Source organism: Brachyhypopomus gauderio, chromosome 18 (assembly GCF_052324685.1).
Source record: "Brachyhypopomus gauderio isolate BG-103 chromosome 18, BGAUD_0.2, whole genome shotgun sequence".
Taxonomy (NCBI): Eukaryota; Metazoa; Chordata; class Actinopteri; order Gymnotiformes; family Hypopomidae; genus Brachyhypopomus; species Brachyhypopomus gauderio.
The window spans coordinates 6,386,844-6,400,944 of NC_135228.1; the positions used below are offsets into that span (position 1 = coordinate 6,386,844).

A 14,101-nucleotide genomic window follows, 5' to 3' on the forward strand; every position below is an offset into this window, starting at 1 on the left:
ATCTGGCCCATGGGACACATTTGTCTTTATTTGGTATTTCTAGGAAAAGTCTGCAGTTGGATCCCTGTGTCCTGGTATTGTTATATGGGGTTTGATTCAGGAGGTTGCAAATATTTTTTGCGTTGCACTGTAAAGGAACATCATGTTGCTTTAAGTTGAACAAAAATGCTATATACATTTAATATATTATTATTATTATTATTATTATTATTATTATTATTGTTATTATTATTGTTATTATTATTATTATTATTAATAATAATAATAATAATAATAACTATTGTTACTTCTATTTTAAAATAATTATGCTAGTTTTTATAGTCATAAATTTCAAATGTTTATTGAATTGACCAACTTAAGTTTCCATTTAATTTTTGCTTGAGTCAGTAGGTTTTTTGTGTGCGAGAAATGTGTGTGTGTATGCAAGTGCATATAAAGTACTTCACTGCATGTGTGTATATATATATATATACACACACGCAGTGAAGCACTTTACTTTGCTTGCTCAGCTGGTGAAGGACCATTTGGATCTGTCCAAATCGTCCTGTTTCTCTAAAACCTTTGTGTGTGTATTGTGGAAAATTATATTTTAATGGCATTACGTTTTACCAACATTAATTTACTAGCATTCTTTTACTAATTAATTGCACTATTAATCAATTGCTTTGCATTCAAATTCCTTACAGATAACAAAGAGTTACTGAACATATTATGGTTGTCACGCTACAGCCCCTGACCCCTCCCCTTTGGGCGTGTGTTTATGTTGTCTACATCTAGTCGTCTGCGTCTGTGGATCTTCGTGGGTGTGGTTGTGTCTGAGTGTGTTCATCGGTCTCACCTGTGGCTCGTCTCGTGATCACTCGGGGCTTATGTGGTTTGTCTATTTAATGTGCGTTCTGTCTTTGTCAGAGTCCTACTTCACGTTACATGTGTCAATGTTTCATGTGTCAATGTTACATGTGCGCTGTCTGCGCATCACATTTAAATAAAGAAGTTACAGTGTGCTTATTCGTTCTGTGCCGCCTCGTTTGTGGAAGCGCACGCAGCGTCACAACGGTGTGCAGAGATGTGGAGTTCTAGAAAACAGGAACTTAGAAAATAGCATCTGTGAGCAGGAGGACGAAACTACATTACAAAAGAAGTCTGGGACCCCGAGTCTTATCCAACTTAATACCATACTGTATAAACTTGCATTTTGTTATTCAAAAGTTGTCATACATTGTACAGGTTTTGATATTGTCTTTAAACAGAAGATCAGATCAGTGAGAGATGACCTGAAGCTGTTTTAAGATATAAGGTCTCTGAAGTAGAGAAATGCTGATCTCATGTAGGGACAGGCAGACAGACCCTGAAAAACAAACTTGCAACATAGGTACAAAAAATGAGGAACAAACTTTGTAGAATGGTAAAATTATTCCATGTTTTGTATTAAGAGAAGATTGTAAACAGCGTTAAAGGACTCATATGATTTGGGTGGAGCAACTTGGATATAAGTAACGGCTTTGAATGTTAAACTTTGGATCTTACTCCCTGATAGAGGAGCACACTGCACTGTGCTGTAAGACCCCCTGAGATATCTTGGTTTTAATAAATGGTTAAAAGGTACAAGACTGGTACTGGTATTTATTTTGCATCCAACGAGCACACTGCGCAGGAGAAGATTAGAGCGCAACAGTATATGAGACACTGCCTATAAAGAATCTCTCTCTGAGATCTGAGGTCTGAGGTCTACTGCCCAATTAGAGGCCATTATTATCATTCTTTGATGCAGGTCTTTTTTTCGGGTGATACATAACACTCCTGGTCTCCCACAAAAAATATTATTTGTATTATATATAATTATTTATAGTGTATTAAATAATATATAATGGGTGTGACAGAGTTTATCTGCACTCGTGCATCTGGGTTTGAGATAGAATATCTACGCGCGTGCATCTGAATTTGTGAATTTATCCACACGTGTACATCTGAGTTTGAGAGAGATTATCCACGTGTGTGCATCTGGATTTCAGAGAGTTTATCTACACGTGTGCGCCTGTATTTGAGAGAGTTTTTCTATACGTGTGCGTCAGGATTTGGGAGAGTTTATCCACATGTGTGTCTGGATTTGAGAATTTATCCATGCGTGTGTGTATGGATTTGAGAGAGTTTATCCACGCGTGTGCATCTGGATCTGAGAGCTTATCCACGCATTTGCATCTCGGTTGGAGATAATTTTTCTATGCGTGTGCATCTGGGTTTGAGAGAATTTATCTATGCGTGGGCGGCTGGATTTGGGAAAGTTTATCCACACGTGTGCGTCTGGGTCTGAGATGGGTTATCCACACGTGTGCCTGCGTCTGGGTTTGAGATGGGTTATCCACACGTGTACGTCTGGGTCTGAGATGGGTTATCCACATGTGTACATGCGTCTGGGTCTGAGATGGGTTATCCACACGTGTGCGTCTGGGTCTGCTCTGAACGGAAAGGGAAGTAGGTGATTTTGGCTTCAGGTGTGATTTCGGCTCAACATGTGTCTTGAGGTCTTGGGTGTGGGATAAATTCAGGCTGTGGTTTAGGCTTCAAATCTGTGAAAGTGCCCCATGCAAAAACACAACTCTGACTGACAGAGAGATAACGAACATAGAGATACCAAACATAAAGACAACAGAACAGCGAGATACTGAATATAAAGTGGGATACCGGACATAAAAGATACTGAACATAAAAAGATATTGAACATAAACAGAGGCTCTTAACTAAACAGAACCCTTAAAGAGACACTCTGTGAAAAAGATACAGACCAGGTCACACCAGCACGTTCTGAAAGAGACCATGACCAGTACAGAGAGACACTCTGACCGACAGAGACTCTAACAGGCAGAGGAAATTAGCTCAAAGAGAGACTGACTCCCTGCTAAAAATGAACACTGACCATAAAGAGAGGGAATGAATTCTAGGACATGAAGCACTGCAGTAAGATGGAGGCTCACCGAAAGACGAAATCTGCTGAGTCAATCTCTTTCCCACATTTGCTGTTTTTAATGATGCCTCCATTGCCTATTACAGCACACTTCCTGAACTGAGACTTGGAGTAGGGCATATCCTGTGGGACGAGATGAAAAAGAAACAAAGGTAAACAGGTAAATCCATCACAAATGAGGTTCCCGTGGTGATCTCAGTGTGAGGCTGTTGGTGGCTGATGGGGGGAGGCTGCTAGGTGACGGTTGCTCCAAATGGGTTGCTAGGGAACAGATGTTTGACTGAAGGCTTTCGACAAGGATGAGCAGGCACATAAAACGTGTGTGTGTGTGTGTGTGTGTGTGTGTGTGTGTGTGTGTGTGTGTGTGTGTGTGTGTGTGTGTGTGTGTGTGTGTGTGTGCGTGCGCACTCACATCAGGGAACATCTTGAATATTTCAGGGCTGATATGGAGTATGCCACTGGTGTCAACCTCATATCGCAACTTGGTGCCTGAGGGTGTGTTTCTCCGTGTGGTAAACAGGAAGGACGGGGCATTGCAACACCGCGACAGAGACATCCTATTGGACAGCGAGTAAGGGGCGGAGTTAGAATGATGCAAAGTGTATCTGTACACAAACATGCCATTTAGGGAGGCTGGGGGTGGGGGGGGGACACTCACTTGAAGTTGTTGGACTCATCCTTGCTCTGTTCCCATGTACAAGCCTGCAGGTTTCTCCATCTTTCAAACAACTCTGAAGTCTTCACCCTGACACACAAAGATTTTGCAAAGATTTGTTAATGTCGTTTAACTATATATACTGCTTTGGCAATATAGTAACTGAAAATAACCACCAATAAACCACCAATAAAGCTTGTTGGGGGGGCAGTCATGGGCTGGTGGTTAGGGAACTGGTCTTGTGACCGGAGGGTCCCGGGTTCGATTCCCAGACCTGAGGCCATGACTGAGGTGCCCCTGAGCAAGGCCCTTAACCCTCAATTGCTCACTTGTATAAAAATTAGATAAAAATGTAAGTCGCTCTGGATAAGGGTGTCTTCCAAATGCCATAAATGTAAATGAATTGAGAGAGTGGTAGAGACAGAGGTAGAGTAAGAGAGAGCTAGACAGAGAGAGAGAAGAGAGGGGAAGTGAGGGGGATGGACAGCAGGAGGGTGGAAATGGCCTGGGAGAACTCAGCCCCGAGCACACCCTCACCTCCTGACCTTGGTCTGTGCTTTCAGAGAGGCATTAGAAACAGAATACCATTCAGAGCCATTCAAAAGAAACACAGAAGCACTTAACCCAAGGTGTAAATCTATCAAACGTAATATAAAACCGAATCAGAAGCCATCACCAAATAAAAAGCGCATAGACGCCGCAGAAGAGAGAAATATAAAGAAATCCTTCAGTTCCCCCTTTTTCATCTCACCAATGACGAATCAGAAATCATGTCAAGCTACACCATCTACATACGAGAGTGTCAGCGGCACAAAAAGCCCTTCAACCACTATATAGATGGAAATCTAGATGGGCAAACCTTCATTCAATGTACAATGTTAGGATAGATTACATACTCAGATAATCTTGCAACAATTACAGACTCAAAACAATCAGGACATCGTTGGATTTAGTAGCAGACATATAATAATATTAAGGACACAGAGACAATAAATAGTCCTATTTTGACAAGAATCCCACGAGTCCTTTCAAGCGTCCCGGAACTTGGTCCAGTGAGTCAGCCTTGTAATGAGGACAAGTCGAATCCTGAATAACGTCAAGGTCGTCGTTAGGGTCAGCAACCTTAGAGCAGCACTCACGGCTCCAATTCACAAGGAAGCAATTCAGCTGGATGTAGGCGACAGTCAGTTTTCGATCTTCATCATCTGGCCAATACTGTACCACTGAACAGGTGGTCTACCTGTGTCGAGAAGGTACGTACCTCGTGTAGAGACTTCAAACCACTCTGTATAGTATATGTGTTAAAGTATATACCTACAGTATATCTGCTAAAGTGTATACCTAAACTATACGTATCTAAAGTATACGTATCTGCTCACATGCTCCACTGGGAATTTCACCAAGACATGAGGGTTCTCCTACCCCTTGTAGATACCAAGGAGAGCGGTCTAGAGTGATTAGATCAAATATTTAATCTTCAGGCGGTGGAGTTGCTTCATAAGCCTCCTGCTGACACATTTGTTAATGGCAGGCTTTGTCATGTTAGGACGTGTTAGGAACATTAACAGGTCGAGCTCTATGACCTTGAAGGAGTAAGCACGTGTCACAAAGTAGCACAGAAATAGCATTTAGTCTAGGAATAAATGTCCTTTACTGACTTGCTCCTTTGATTTAAAACATTTAGCAGAAATATGATTCCCTCAGGAGAGCCCACTCTGCAGACATCTGAGATTGTGTGTGTGTGTGTGTGTGTGTGTGTGTGTGTGTGTGTGTGTTCACTCAAGCAAAGAGCTGCAGTGTGTGTATGTTTGTGTGTGTGTGTGTGTGTGTGTGTGTGTGTGTGTGTGTGTGTGTGCGTGTGTGTGTGTGTGTGCGTGTGTGTGTGTTCACTCAAGCAAAGAGCTGCAGTGTGTGTATGTTCGTGTGTGTGTGTGTGTGTGTGTATCTGTGTTCTGGTGTGTGTGTATGTGTGTGTGTGTGTGTGTGTGTGTGTGTGTGTGTGTGTGTGTGTGTGTGTGTATCAGAGAGATACTCACATGGACAGCACTTTGACATCCGTAATCTCTTGCCGCAGTTCTCTGCAGGCGGTAGAGTTGTACTGTAAGGGGCCGTCAGCACTCTCCAAATACCTGGCAGGATGAATACAGTCATACAGCATCTAACAGCACCTAAACTCAACTACACCAACATCTGTGATCGATCCTGCTCTGACACACACGCAAACATACACTCACACACACAAACATACACTCACACACACAAACATACACTCTCACACACACTCACACACACAAACATACACTCACACACACAAACATACACTCACACACACACTCACACACACAAACATACACTCTCACACACAAACATACATTCACACACACAAACATACACTCACACACACAAACATACACTCACACACACACTCACACACACAAACATACACTCTCACACACAAACATACATTCACACACACAAACATACACTCACACACACAAACATACACTCACACACACAAACACACACTCTCACACACAAACATACATTCACACACACAAACATACACTCACACACAAACATACACTCACACACACAAACACACACTCTCACACACAAACATACATTCACACACACAAACATACACTCTCACACACAAACATACACTCACACACACACTCACACACACAAACATACACTCACACACACAAAGTGGGTAACATTATCAGTTTCCTTTGTGGCTGCTGACTTTTAAGACTCTTCTGGGACTTCTGTAATAATGTACATACACACAAAGAGATACATGCTGACCAATATACACCCCCCCCCCCCCCACCCACACATACACAAATATGCACATGCACCCACACACACAAACGCACACCCATACACACGCACATGCATACACCAACATCTTAATGCATTTAAACTGCAACACAATTCAGGGTAGTTTCCCCTATATAAACAATGACCAGAAGCAGCACAGGAACACAGAACCTTGTGTGTGTGTGTGTGTGTGTGTGTGTGTGTGTGTGTGTGTGTGTGTGCGTGTATGTATGCACATGTATGCACCTTGATTATGAAAGTGAACAAAAATAAATAAACAATACAGCATTTAGCATATGAATAACAGAACAGCACTATGTTGGAAACTCATGGCCACAGACAAAGCCCCTATGACTCTGTCTTTTTATATCTTACATAACATCTCTACAGTCGTCTAGGACACCTAAACGATTACAGAGATGTTATATCAGATAATGAGCTTCTACCGGACAGAAATGCCAGGGCTTGTGATCCACTGCAGTACCACAGCTGACCCATACTACATACCACAGACAAAATGGCTGCTAACTACAAATGGCAAAATGGCAGCCATGTTTACATTAGTAGTTTTAAGTGGTCTGCTTTTAAATCCAGCTGCAGTTAAATCCACTTATCAAATCACTGGCTCAGGATTCGCTAGGAGTTATCTTAATTCATCTTATGTTGTGCAGATTTGGGTCTGTCAATCCATTTATGGGATTAAGAAGCATTGAAGGGGTACGGACGATTTACGTTTAAGCAGCCGCTGTGAACGATGATTCTGCTCTAGCGTTTCATTTTATCAACCCACTTATGCAACCTGTAGGAAGGTCTTTTTGATCCAAGATGGCCACTGAATTTGAGCCAACATGGTGGTCGATCTCAGATGACAAACAACAGCAATCGAACACATGGCTATAGAAATGAGACTCAAACAAAAGTGCTGAAAAGGAAAACAAGGGAATGAAGAAAAACACAAAAACTGAAAAGGAATCAACAACAGGAAACACATGAACGGCGATTCCATACATCTCTGACTGCAACGGGGTCGTGAACATATGACTGTGCTGTAACCTAGAGAAGTGCACACTGGGTAGCTGGGTACGTTCTGGGCACACAGCCACGGACCCCTCTTGCAAGGGGGCGTGGCAGACATTCGGTTCAGCGTACAGACCAGAGAAGCGAAACGAAAGAGAACGGTAAAAAAAACCAAAACAATAACACACGATTCCAGTCAAGGACAAGATGATGATGCAGGAGCCAATGCTGAGAAGTTGGATGGAAGTGTATCACACACACACACACACACACACACACACACTCACGACCTGCACACCCTGGTGCAGTTTGGAGGCGGCAGCCCTGGAGATGTCTGGCAACAGCTGATGGGGCATAGAGACAGTGAAACAAGCAGCCGGAAAACACTGAGAGGTTGCCAAGAGACTCCCGTCGTCACCACGACGTCCGGGTGGGGGTGGGTTATGCGGGAGAGGGGGTGTGGCTGATGAAGTCAGAGGTCGAAGGTCAGAGGGTGTGCAGGGGTGAGAGGGAGGTTCAGACAACATGCACAGGCAGACCAGGAGTGCTCCAGGCACGGTGGGCAGTGAATGAATGCCCCCCCCCCCTTCAGACCAGATGGAAAAAGGAACAGACATCATTCCCAAAAAACAGGGGAGGGAGGGAGGTTTGGTAAGAAAGAGGAACTGGTTGGAGATGCCATCGTCGTCAATGGCCTACCTTCTGTATTCTTTTTTTTTCTTCTTAATATCGGCTAGGCACGGTGTGATAACTACGGAGTTCTCTGAGTGCTGAACACTCTGACGGACGCATCTGTCAACATGCAGACAGGTGGGTTAGCGTCACAGGTAGCGAGTGGGCTCAAATCAACCATCTCTCTTCCTGTCGTCTCCCAAAAACTAGCCTCACCGTTCTCTCTGGTACTCTCTCTCTCTCTCTCTCCTTTCATCCTCTTACCTCCTCCTCAACCTGGACAAACCCTCCACGTTTCTGCAAATTGGGCCTGATTAGGGTCGGGCCTCTGATTGGCTATGCCATTAGTAAATTGGTCAATGGATATTTTAGCTGTTTTCTGATTGGAGCAGATGTTTAAGCGAATCCAAAACATGCATGGAGGGAGGTTTCAGTTCATGTTCACACGCTCTCTCTCTGGGGAGTTGGTTCACGTTCACTCTCTTTCTCTCTCTCTTTCTCTGTCTCTCTATCTATCTCTCTTTGGGGTGTTGGTTCATGAATGCCCTCTCAATTTGGGGTGTTGGTTCATGTTCTCTCTCTCTCTCTCTCTCTCTCTCTCTCTCTCTCTCTCTCTCTCTCTCTCTCTTTCTCTCTCTCTGGGGTGTTGCTGCTGCCGGTGTAGTTGGGTGGTGCTGCTGGTGCTTCCATTGTACCTTTTCCTCCCATTTCGGGCGGGCTTCATCCCTCCATCATCGGGGTAACTAACGAGGCCGCTCCAGTTGCCCACCTCCTCTCCTTTGAGGCGGGTAAACTGTTGCCCACTAGTGAGAGAACGAGGCAGTGCATTTAAGGTTTAGGAATTTGCATTTGAGTTAGCAAAAAAAAAAAAACATAAAAAACAAAAAACACATTTGAAGTTAGATGTAGTTTGCGAGGAAATCACAGGAGAACTGATCAATGTGTCAGTCAGCAATGCCACCCAGATTCCCAGGTTCTCCCTTTAGGTGTCAGTGAAGACGGAGGAATTAAGAGTCCCGTGCAAGTGAAGCACATAACCACAGAGGCACTAGACTGAGGAAGGTACCACTTTACAATAGGGCCAGCCTTATAAAGCACTTATGAGTAGTTTAAAACTAGATCATTAGTGGGATTAATTAAGCAATTAACAAGTCATTAAGAAGCACAGTAAACAGGGCAGCAGTGATCTATGCTGTGTTGGTACCACTTTACAATAAGATCACCTTTATTAAAGGCAGATATCATGGAAATGCTGGTGTGTTGTTCGATTTCTACACTATTACTATTTAACATGAATTAAATCTTTAGATGTTAAGTGACATTTATCATGACTAATAAAACATCCTGCTGGTGGATTCAAGGTGACAGATGGAGAAGATATAGAAATCAGCTAAATCTGAACCTAATTTAAGCCTACTGTAAGCCTAACCTTTATGTTACTGCTTTAGTTCAAAAAACATTTCTTTTAAATCATTCATAAGCCCTTCATAAGGGTTGCCTAATTGTGAAGCGGTACCATTAGAAATACCACTGTGAGCTGGTGTCCACCTCTCACGAGAGCAACGGCAAAACTCTCAGCAGGTACCAAGACTTTGCAAATATCAGCGAGTCATCAGTCCATGCTGCGTCCCACGGGTATCACACTGAGATGACACACGTGAGAGTGTGTTGGAATAAACGCTCCTTGGTCTGTTTTCTCACAGGCTGCTGGTTGGTGGAATAACGGATCAGGAATGAAATTAGCACTTAGGTAACAAGGCTGTGCAGCTGCAGATGTTCGGTACGTTTGGGATTAAAGCATTATGATATATTGTTTTAGGGAATTTCAGTACAGTCGTTTTTGAGTTTGGGTTTAAACACTGTATAATTTGCAGCGATTTACAGTGATTTACAGTGATTTTCAGTGATTTTTGGTACAGACCATGAATGGACGTTAATCTTGATGATGCTGATTTCTTTTCAGGCCACACCCCCACACAATCCCCTCCCACCCCGCCCCCCAAACACACACCATTCCTGTGTTATACTTAACGATTTACAGGCTACGCGGACAGACTTGCTGCCGATTACGGGTGAGCGGCAGTAATGCCTGTACACGCTGTGTCGGATCCTGGGATTGGGCTGAAGTCCTGAGTCCCTGAGGAGAACGGGGGACGTCACAGCCTCAGAATGGCACACACTAAATTAATCCTGTTATCTTTCTCTATATGTAGGCCAAGTCGGTGACATTCACACCAGTAGAAATCAGACTCAGGTTGCCACCAAAGTCACACTGTGTAAGAAGCGGAGGGAAAGGTGAAAATGCTCTCAAGGTTAATTAATGATCTCAATTTTGCTGCTAGCATTTCTCATAGTCTCTCTGTTCTCATCGTCAGTATCTTCTAATTAAAGGTCCTGTGAGCTTAATTGGCCTCATGGTACAAGTATGGTCAGGCATGATGGCATCTGGAGGGGTTAACGAGAACAGCCACACGAGACCACATGTGCAGTTAGACATTTAACATCTTCACTGTGCTCCATGACAGCCTCCGTCCTCGGGAGGCTGTACTGCTGTTGAGAGTAAAACTTTTAAGGTTTTAATATCCATCGCTTACAAAGAGAGAAACACTGGCATCCATTGTCAAGGGAAATGAACATTTTCAAAGATGTATTACACTTTTACCCGTTGCTACTGTTCTCACTAGTTATGACAGCTGCTATGATTGTTATAAATGAATCTTGGTGTGTCCAGTACATCTCTGACCACATCACTGATGCCACAGGTACATTTTTCCTTTTTGCTGATGATGTAGTACGTGTACAGAACCCAAGTTCTGCCTGTTAAAGGTGGATTAAAGATCTGCCTAATGAATTATCATCAGGTCCACAAGGACATGGTGCCCCGTGTGAGGACACTGAGGAGAATCTGAGAGGAACTGGGGTGCTTCGCGTTACTTCTGCCACGTGGCCACCACTGGGTCCTCGTATAAGCATGCCTAGTGTTTTCAGGTAAAAGCACCAGGTGCTCAGTCATACAGCGGCCTTAATCGCTGACAGTGGGCCCGAGAGACACGCCAACAGCAGACCATGAAAGAACCCAGCCTCAGCTGCCTGTTTGAGCTGCAAGAAGGGACGATCGATGCAGGAAAGATGGCGCTCCTCTCGATTCAGACTGATGGGCTGCTCCAGACACCCCAGAGTCGATACTCACCCTCTTCCACACCCTGCCATCACAACCATTTCAGTGGCCGACCCAACCGGTCCAGGAGATCCTGAAAGACCAGCAGAAGGTCCCAAACCAGAGCTCCTCAATACGCCGGCACAGAATCCATCTGTGATCCACACAGTCCATCAGTGCTCCGAGATGCCTGATTCGGCTGCTCGTAGGTAATTAATGAGGTGAAACATGGGCCTCCAGGCAGGAAAACTGCTTGCACACAGGGCCAGTCCACTCCTGGAAACTGCAACCCAGGCACCCAATACAGGAAAGACCCGCCCTCAGGCCTAGAGATCCCATGGAGATCCCATCCAACCTATGGATTTCAGGCCCTGAATATTATTCTTCTTTATGCAAACCCCTTTATAATAAACTACGTCTGACACATCAGAATGTAGTTCATGGGGTTCACAGTACTTACAGATAACAGTTTGAAGCACCCGTTTAAGTTGTTAACAGGATATTGTAAAAGCAGTTCCTCCATAAAATAGTTTTTAATCATTGCCATGTGTGATTACATTATGTAATTTTATATAATGATAAAATCTGTGTTTTATTGGTGCAAAGTGGGGTCAGCCAGCCTCTACCTGATGACCAGAATAGCACAGAGCACCAGGTCTCACACACATTTGAACGCTGAAGTGATAAACTTTAATTTCTTACACTCACACACACACACAGACTGATCCCACACCCCTGTTCCCTCCCACCGGCATGTGAAAAACATACACACTTGTTTATTTTTAGGTCCTGACACCAGAGTCCTCGGAAGAGTGAGAGGTCACTTGATTTCGCTGGCCTGACCGCCAAACGCTAAACACACCACCGCAGTCCCACAACTCTTGGGAAGGAACACTCAGTATTCAGCATGTGCTGAATTACATGAGTGAGGGATAAACACATGAGGCTCATGGGTCTTCTGTCTGTAGCCCAAGCCCAGACTGTATGATTCAGGCAGGATTCAAGTCACTGAAGGCTGCCCAGTTCTGATGTTGCCAAATGCCATGTGTGCTTGAGGTGGGGGGAATAGGGTAGGTGGAAGTGGGTGGGGCCAGGGCTTCAAATGTAGCATATGGGCATCTGCTGGAACGCAGGAACCATAATGCTCTGGGGGTGCTTCAGAACGGAGGCGCCATTTCACATTGACACACATAAACACACTGATGAGCAACCTCAAGCCCCCATGGTGTTATAGAATCCGCAGCCAGATTGTCAAAGTTCTTTACTGTAGGGCATAAATTATCTTTCATTTTACGAGGATCTTTTCTTGTTCCAATGAATAATTCATTAGAGGACCAGTAGTCTAGGCAAGGAATATGTGCGCAGATTATTGAGGCTACACCACATTACGTTGCCACGAATGTTCAAATGCTGACATGATGACAGGTTGTTTTTCCAATGCTACATTTAGGATAAATACTCCCTAAGGATTTTAGTCCTCCCTTAATGCAGTGGCACACGTCTTATGTTAGATGTATGATCAGTAGACTATAAAGCTGAAGAGAGAAAAAAAAACGAATATAAAAAAAAGTCAAACGTGAAAAAAGAGGACCAAAGCGTCGCGCGGCATAGACAGTCGGCCAGTGGACTGTGTATGGCATGGAAATGAAGCTAGAGGCTCGAAACGTTATTCAAACAGAAATCGCATGCGTGTAAACATGAGTATAATGCCTGAGCGTTGGAATAATGCTCAGTTAAGTGCTTTTGTTCCGTTTGGAGCGGCGTCGCGCATCTCGATGTTTCGCACCAGCCCAACACCACCGCTGTCTTCTTCAAGCAAACCATTAGCTATGACTGTCATTTTTTCAAATAAACGGTCTGTTTATATTCGCACTTTACATTACAAGTGCACTATAACTATACTAGTCATTATAACAGTTAAAGCAGTCGGCTAAAGGTATTCACACAATAAACGGTGTAAATCACGTTTACCTCTTGATGTAGTTCTTCCCGTAGAGAATCTGCTGCACCAGTGTCACCAGTCCAAACGCGCATATGAAAATAAAACAAAGGGATCTGTTGCCCAGCAAATCTCTGCCGGCCGTTGGGTCGGAATATCCCATCCTTTAACGCATTAAGATCGCCGTAACGCAGAGACCCGCTTCGCCAGACACGGAACATTCACGAGCGCCTGTGCATGTTCACCGCGCGCGGAGCTCGAGAGCGCAGCGCAGCGCCTCGCGCCCACTCACCGTTTAGCGGGGTCCGCCGAACCTGCTCACTTTATATACACGCGGTCATTTCAGCTACGAATTATTTTTGGAAATGACCGTTAAAGCGCGGCTGTAGTGAGAAATTAATGCATAGGGTTTTTTGTCTATATCTTTTTTTTTAAGCCTTGCGATCCTTTGATATTGTGCGCGCCCGTCTCGGTTGGTGAGTGCGCGCGATTGACGCACGCGGGCAATGCAGCGCTAGCGCAGCCGTGCAGGCGCATCAGAGCGCGCGCGTGACTGGAATAGATGCTCCGGTCTGGGAAGACGACGCAAAATAAGCATAAATCAAACGCGAGGCTCGTTACACCGCAGTAACGGACGCAGGGTAGTCATCGTGACACGACTGCTTCGGGATGAACGTCCTGCCTCGGAGAAATTTGACATACCAGGATTTCAGGGTGACATTGTGAAGGTCACCGCGGCTTTTTCGACCCAAAGGGCCTTGGCCCGCTCAGATGAGTCAAGATCGTTTTACTGACCAAGAACGTTTGACCTGGTGAATGGGCGCGTGGCTATGGAAATAACACTAAAGAAATAACAGTCATGCACCACATGCAAAG

General features: G+C 44.4%; 1 protein-coding gene across 9 annotated transcripts in view; it reads right to left on the bottom strand.

The window, feature by feature from the left end:
• The window catches only part of st8sia5 (ST8 alpha-N-acetyl-neuraminide alpha-2,8-sialyltransferase 5), a 16,646-nt gene extending 2,835 nt beyond the window's left edge, over positions 1-13,811 (bottom strand). Inside the window, exons 1-8 of one of the 9 annotated variants that reach the window (XM_076980855.1) lie at positions 13,258-13,811; positions 10,169-10,266; positions 8,825-8,932; positions 8,157-8,249; positions 5,654-5,746; positions 3,621-3,707; positions 3,375-3,519; positions 2,973-3,085 (exon numbers count right to left, since the gene is read on the bottom strand). In XM_076980855.1, coding sequence (XP_076836970.1) covers positions 2,973-3,085; positions 3,375-3,519; positions 3,621-3,707; positions 5,654-5,746; positions 8,157-8,249; positions 8,825-8,932; positions 10,169-10,266; positions 13,258-13,446 — 926 coding nt within the window. In that variant the 5' untranslated portion in view covers positions 13,447-13,811. Of the gene's footprint in view, positions 1-2,972; positions 3,086-3,374; positions 3,520-3,620; positions 3,708-5,653; positions 5,747-8,156; positions 8,250-8,824; positions 8,933-10,140; positions 10,267-13,257 lie in introns of all 9 variants that reach the window. The other 8 variants (XM_076980856.1, XM_076980857.1, XM_076980861.1 and 5 more) reach the window with 8 other exon arrangements.
• Between the last annotated feature and the right edge of the window lie 290 nt (positions 13,812-14,101).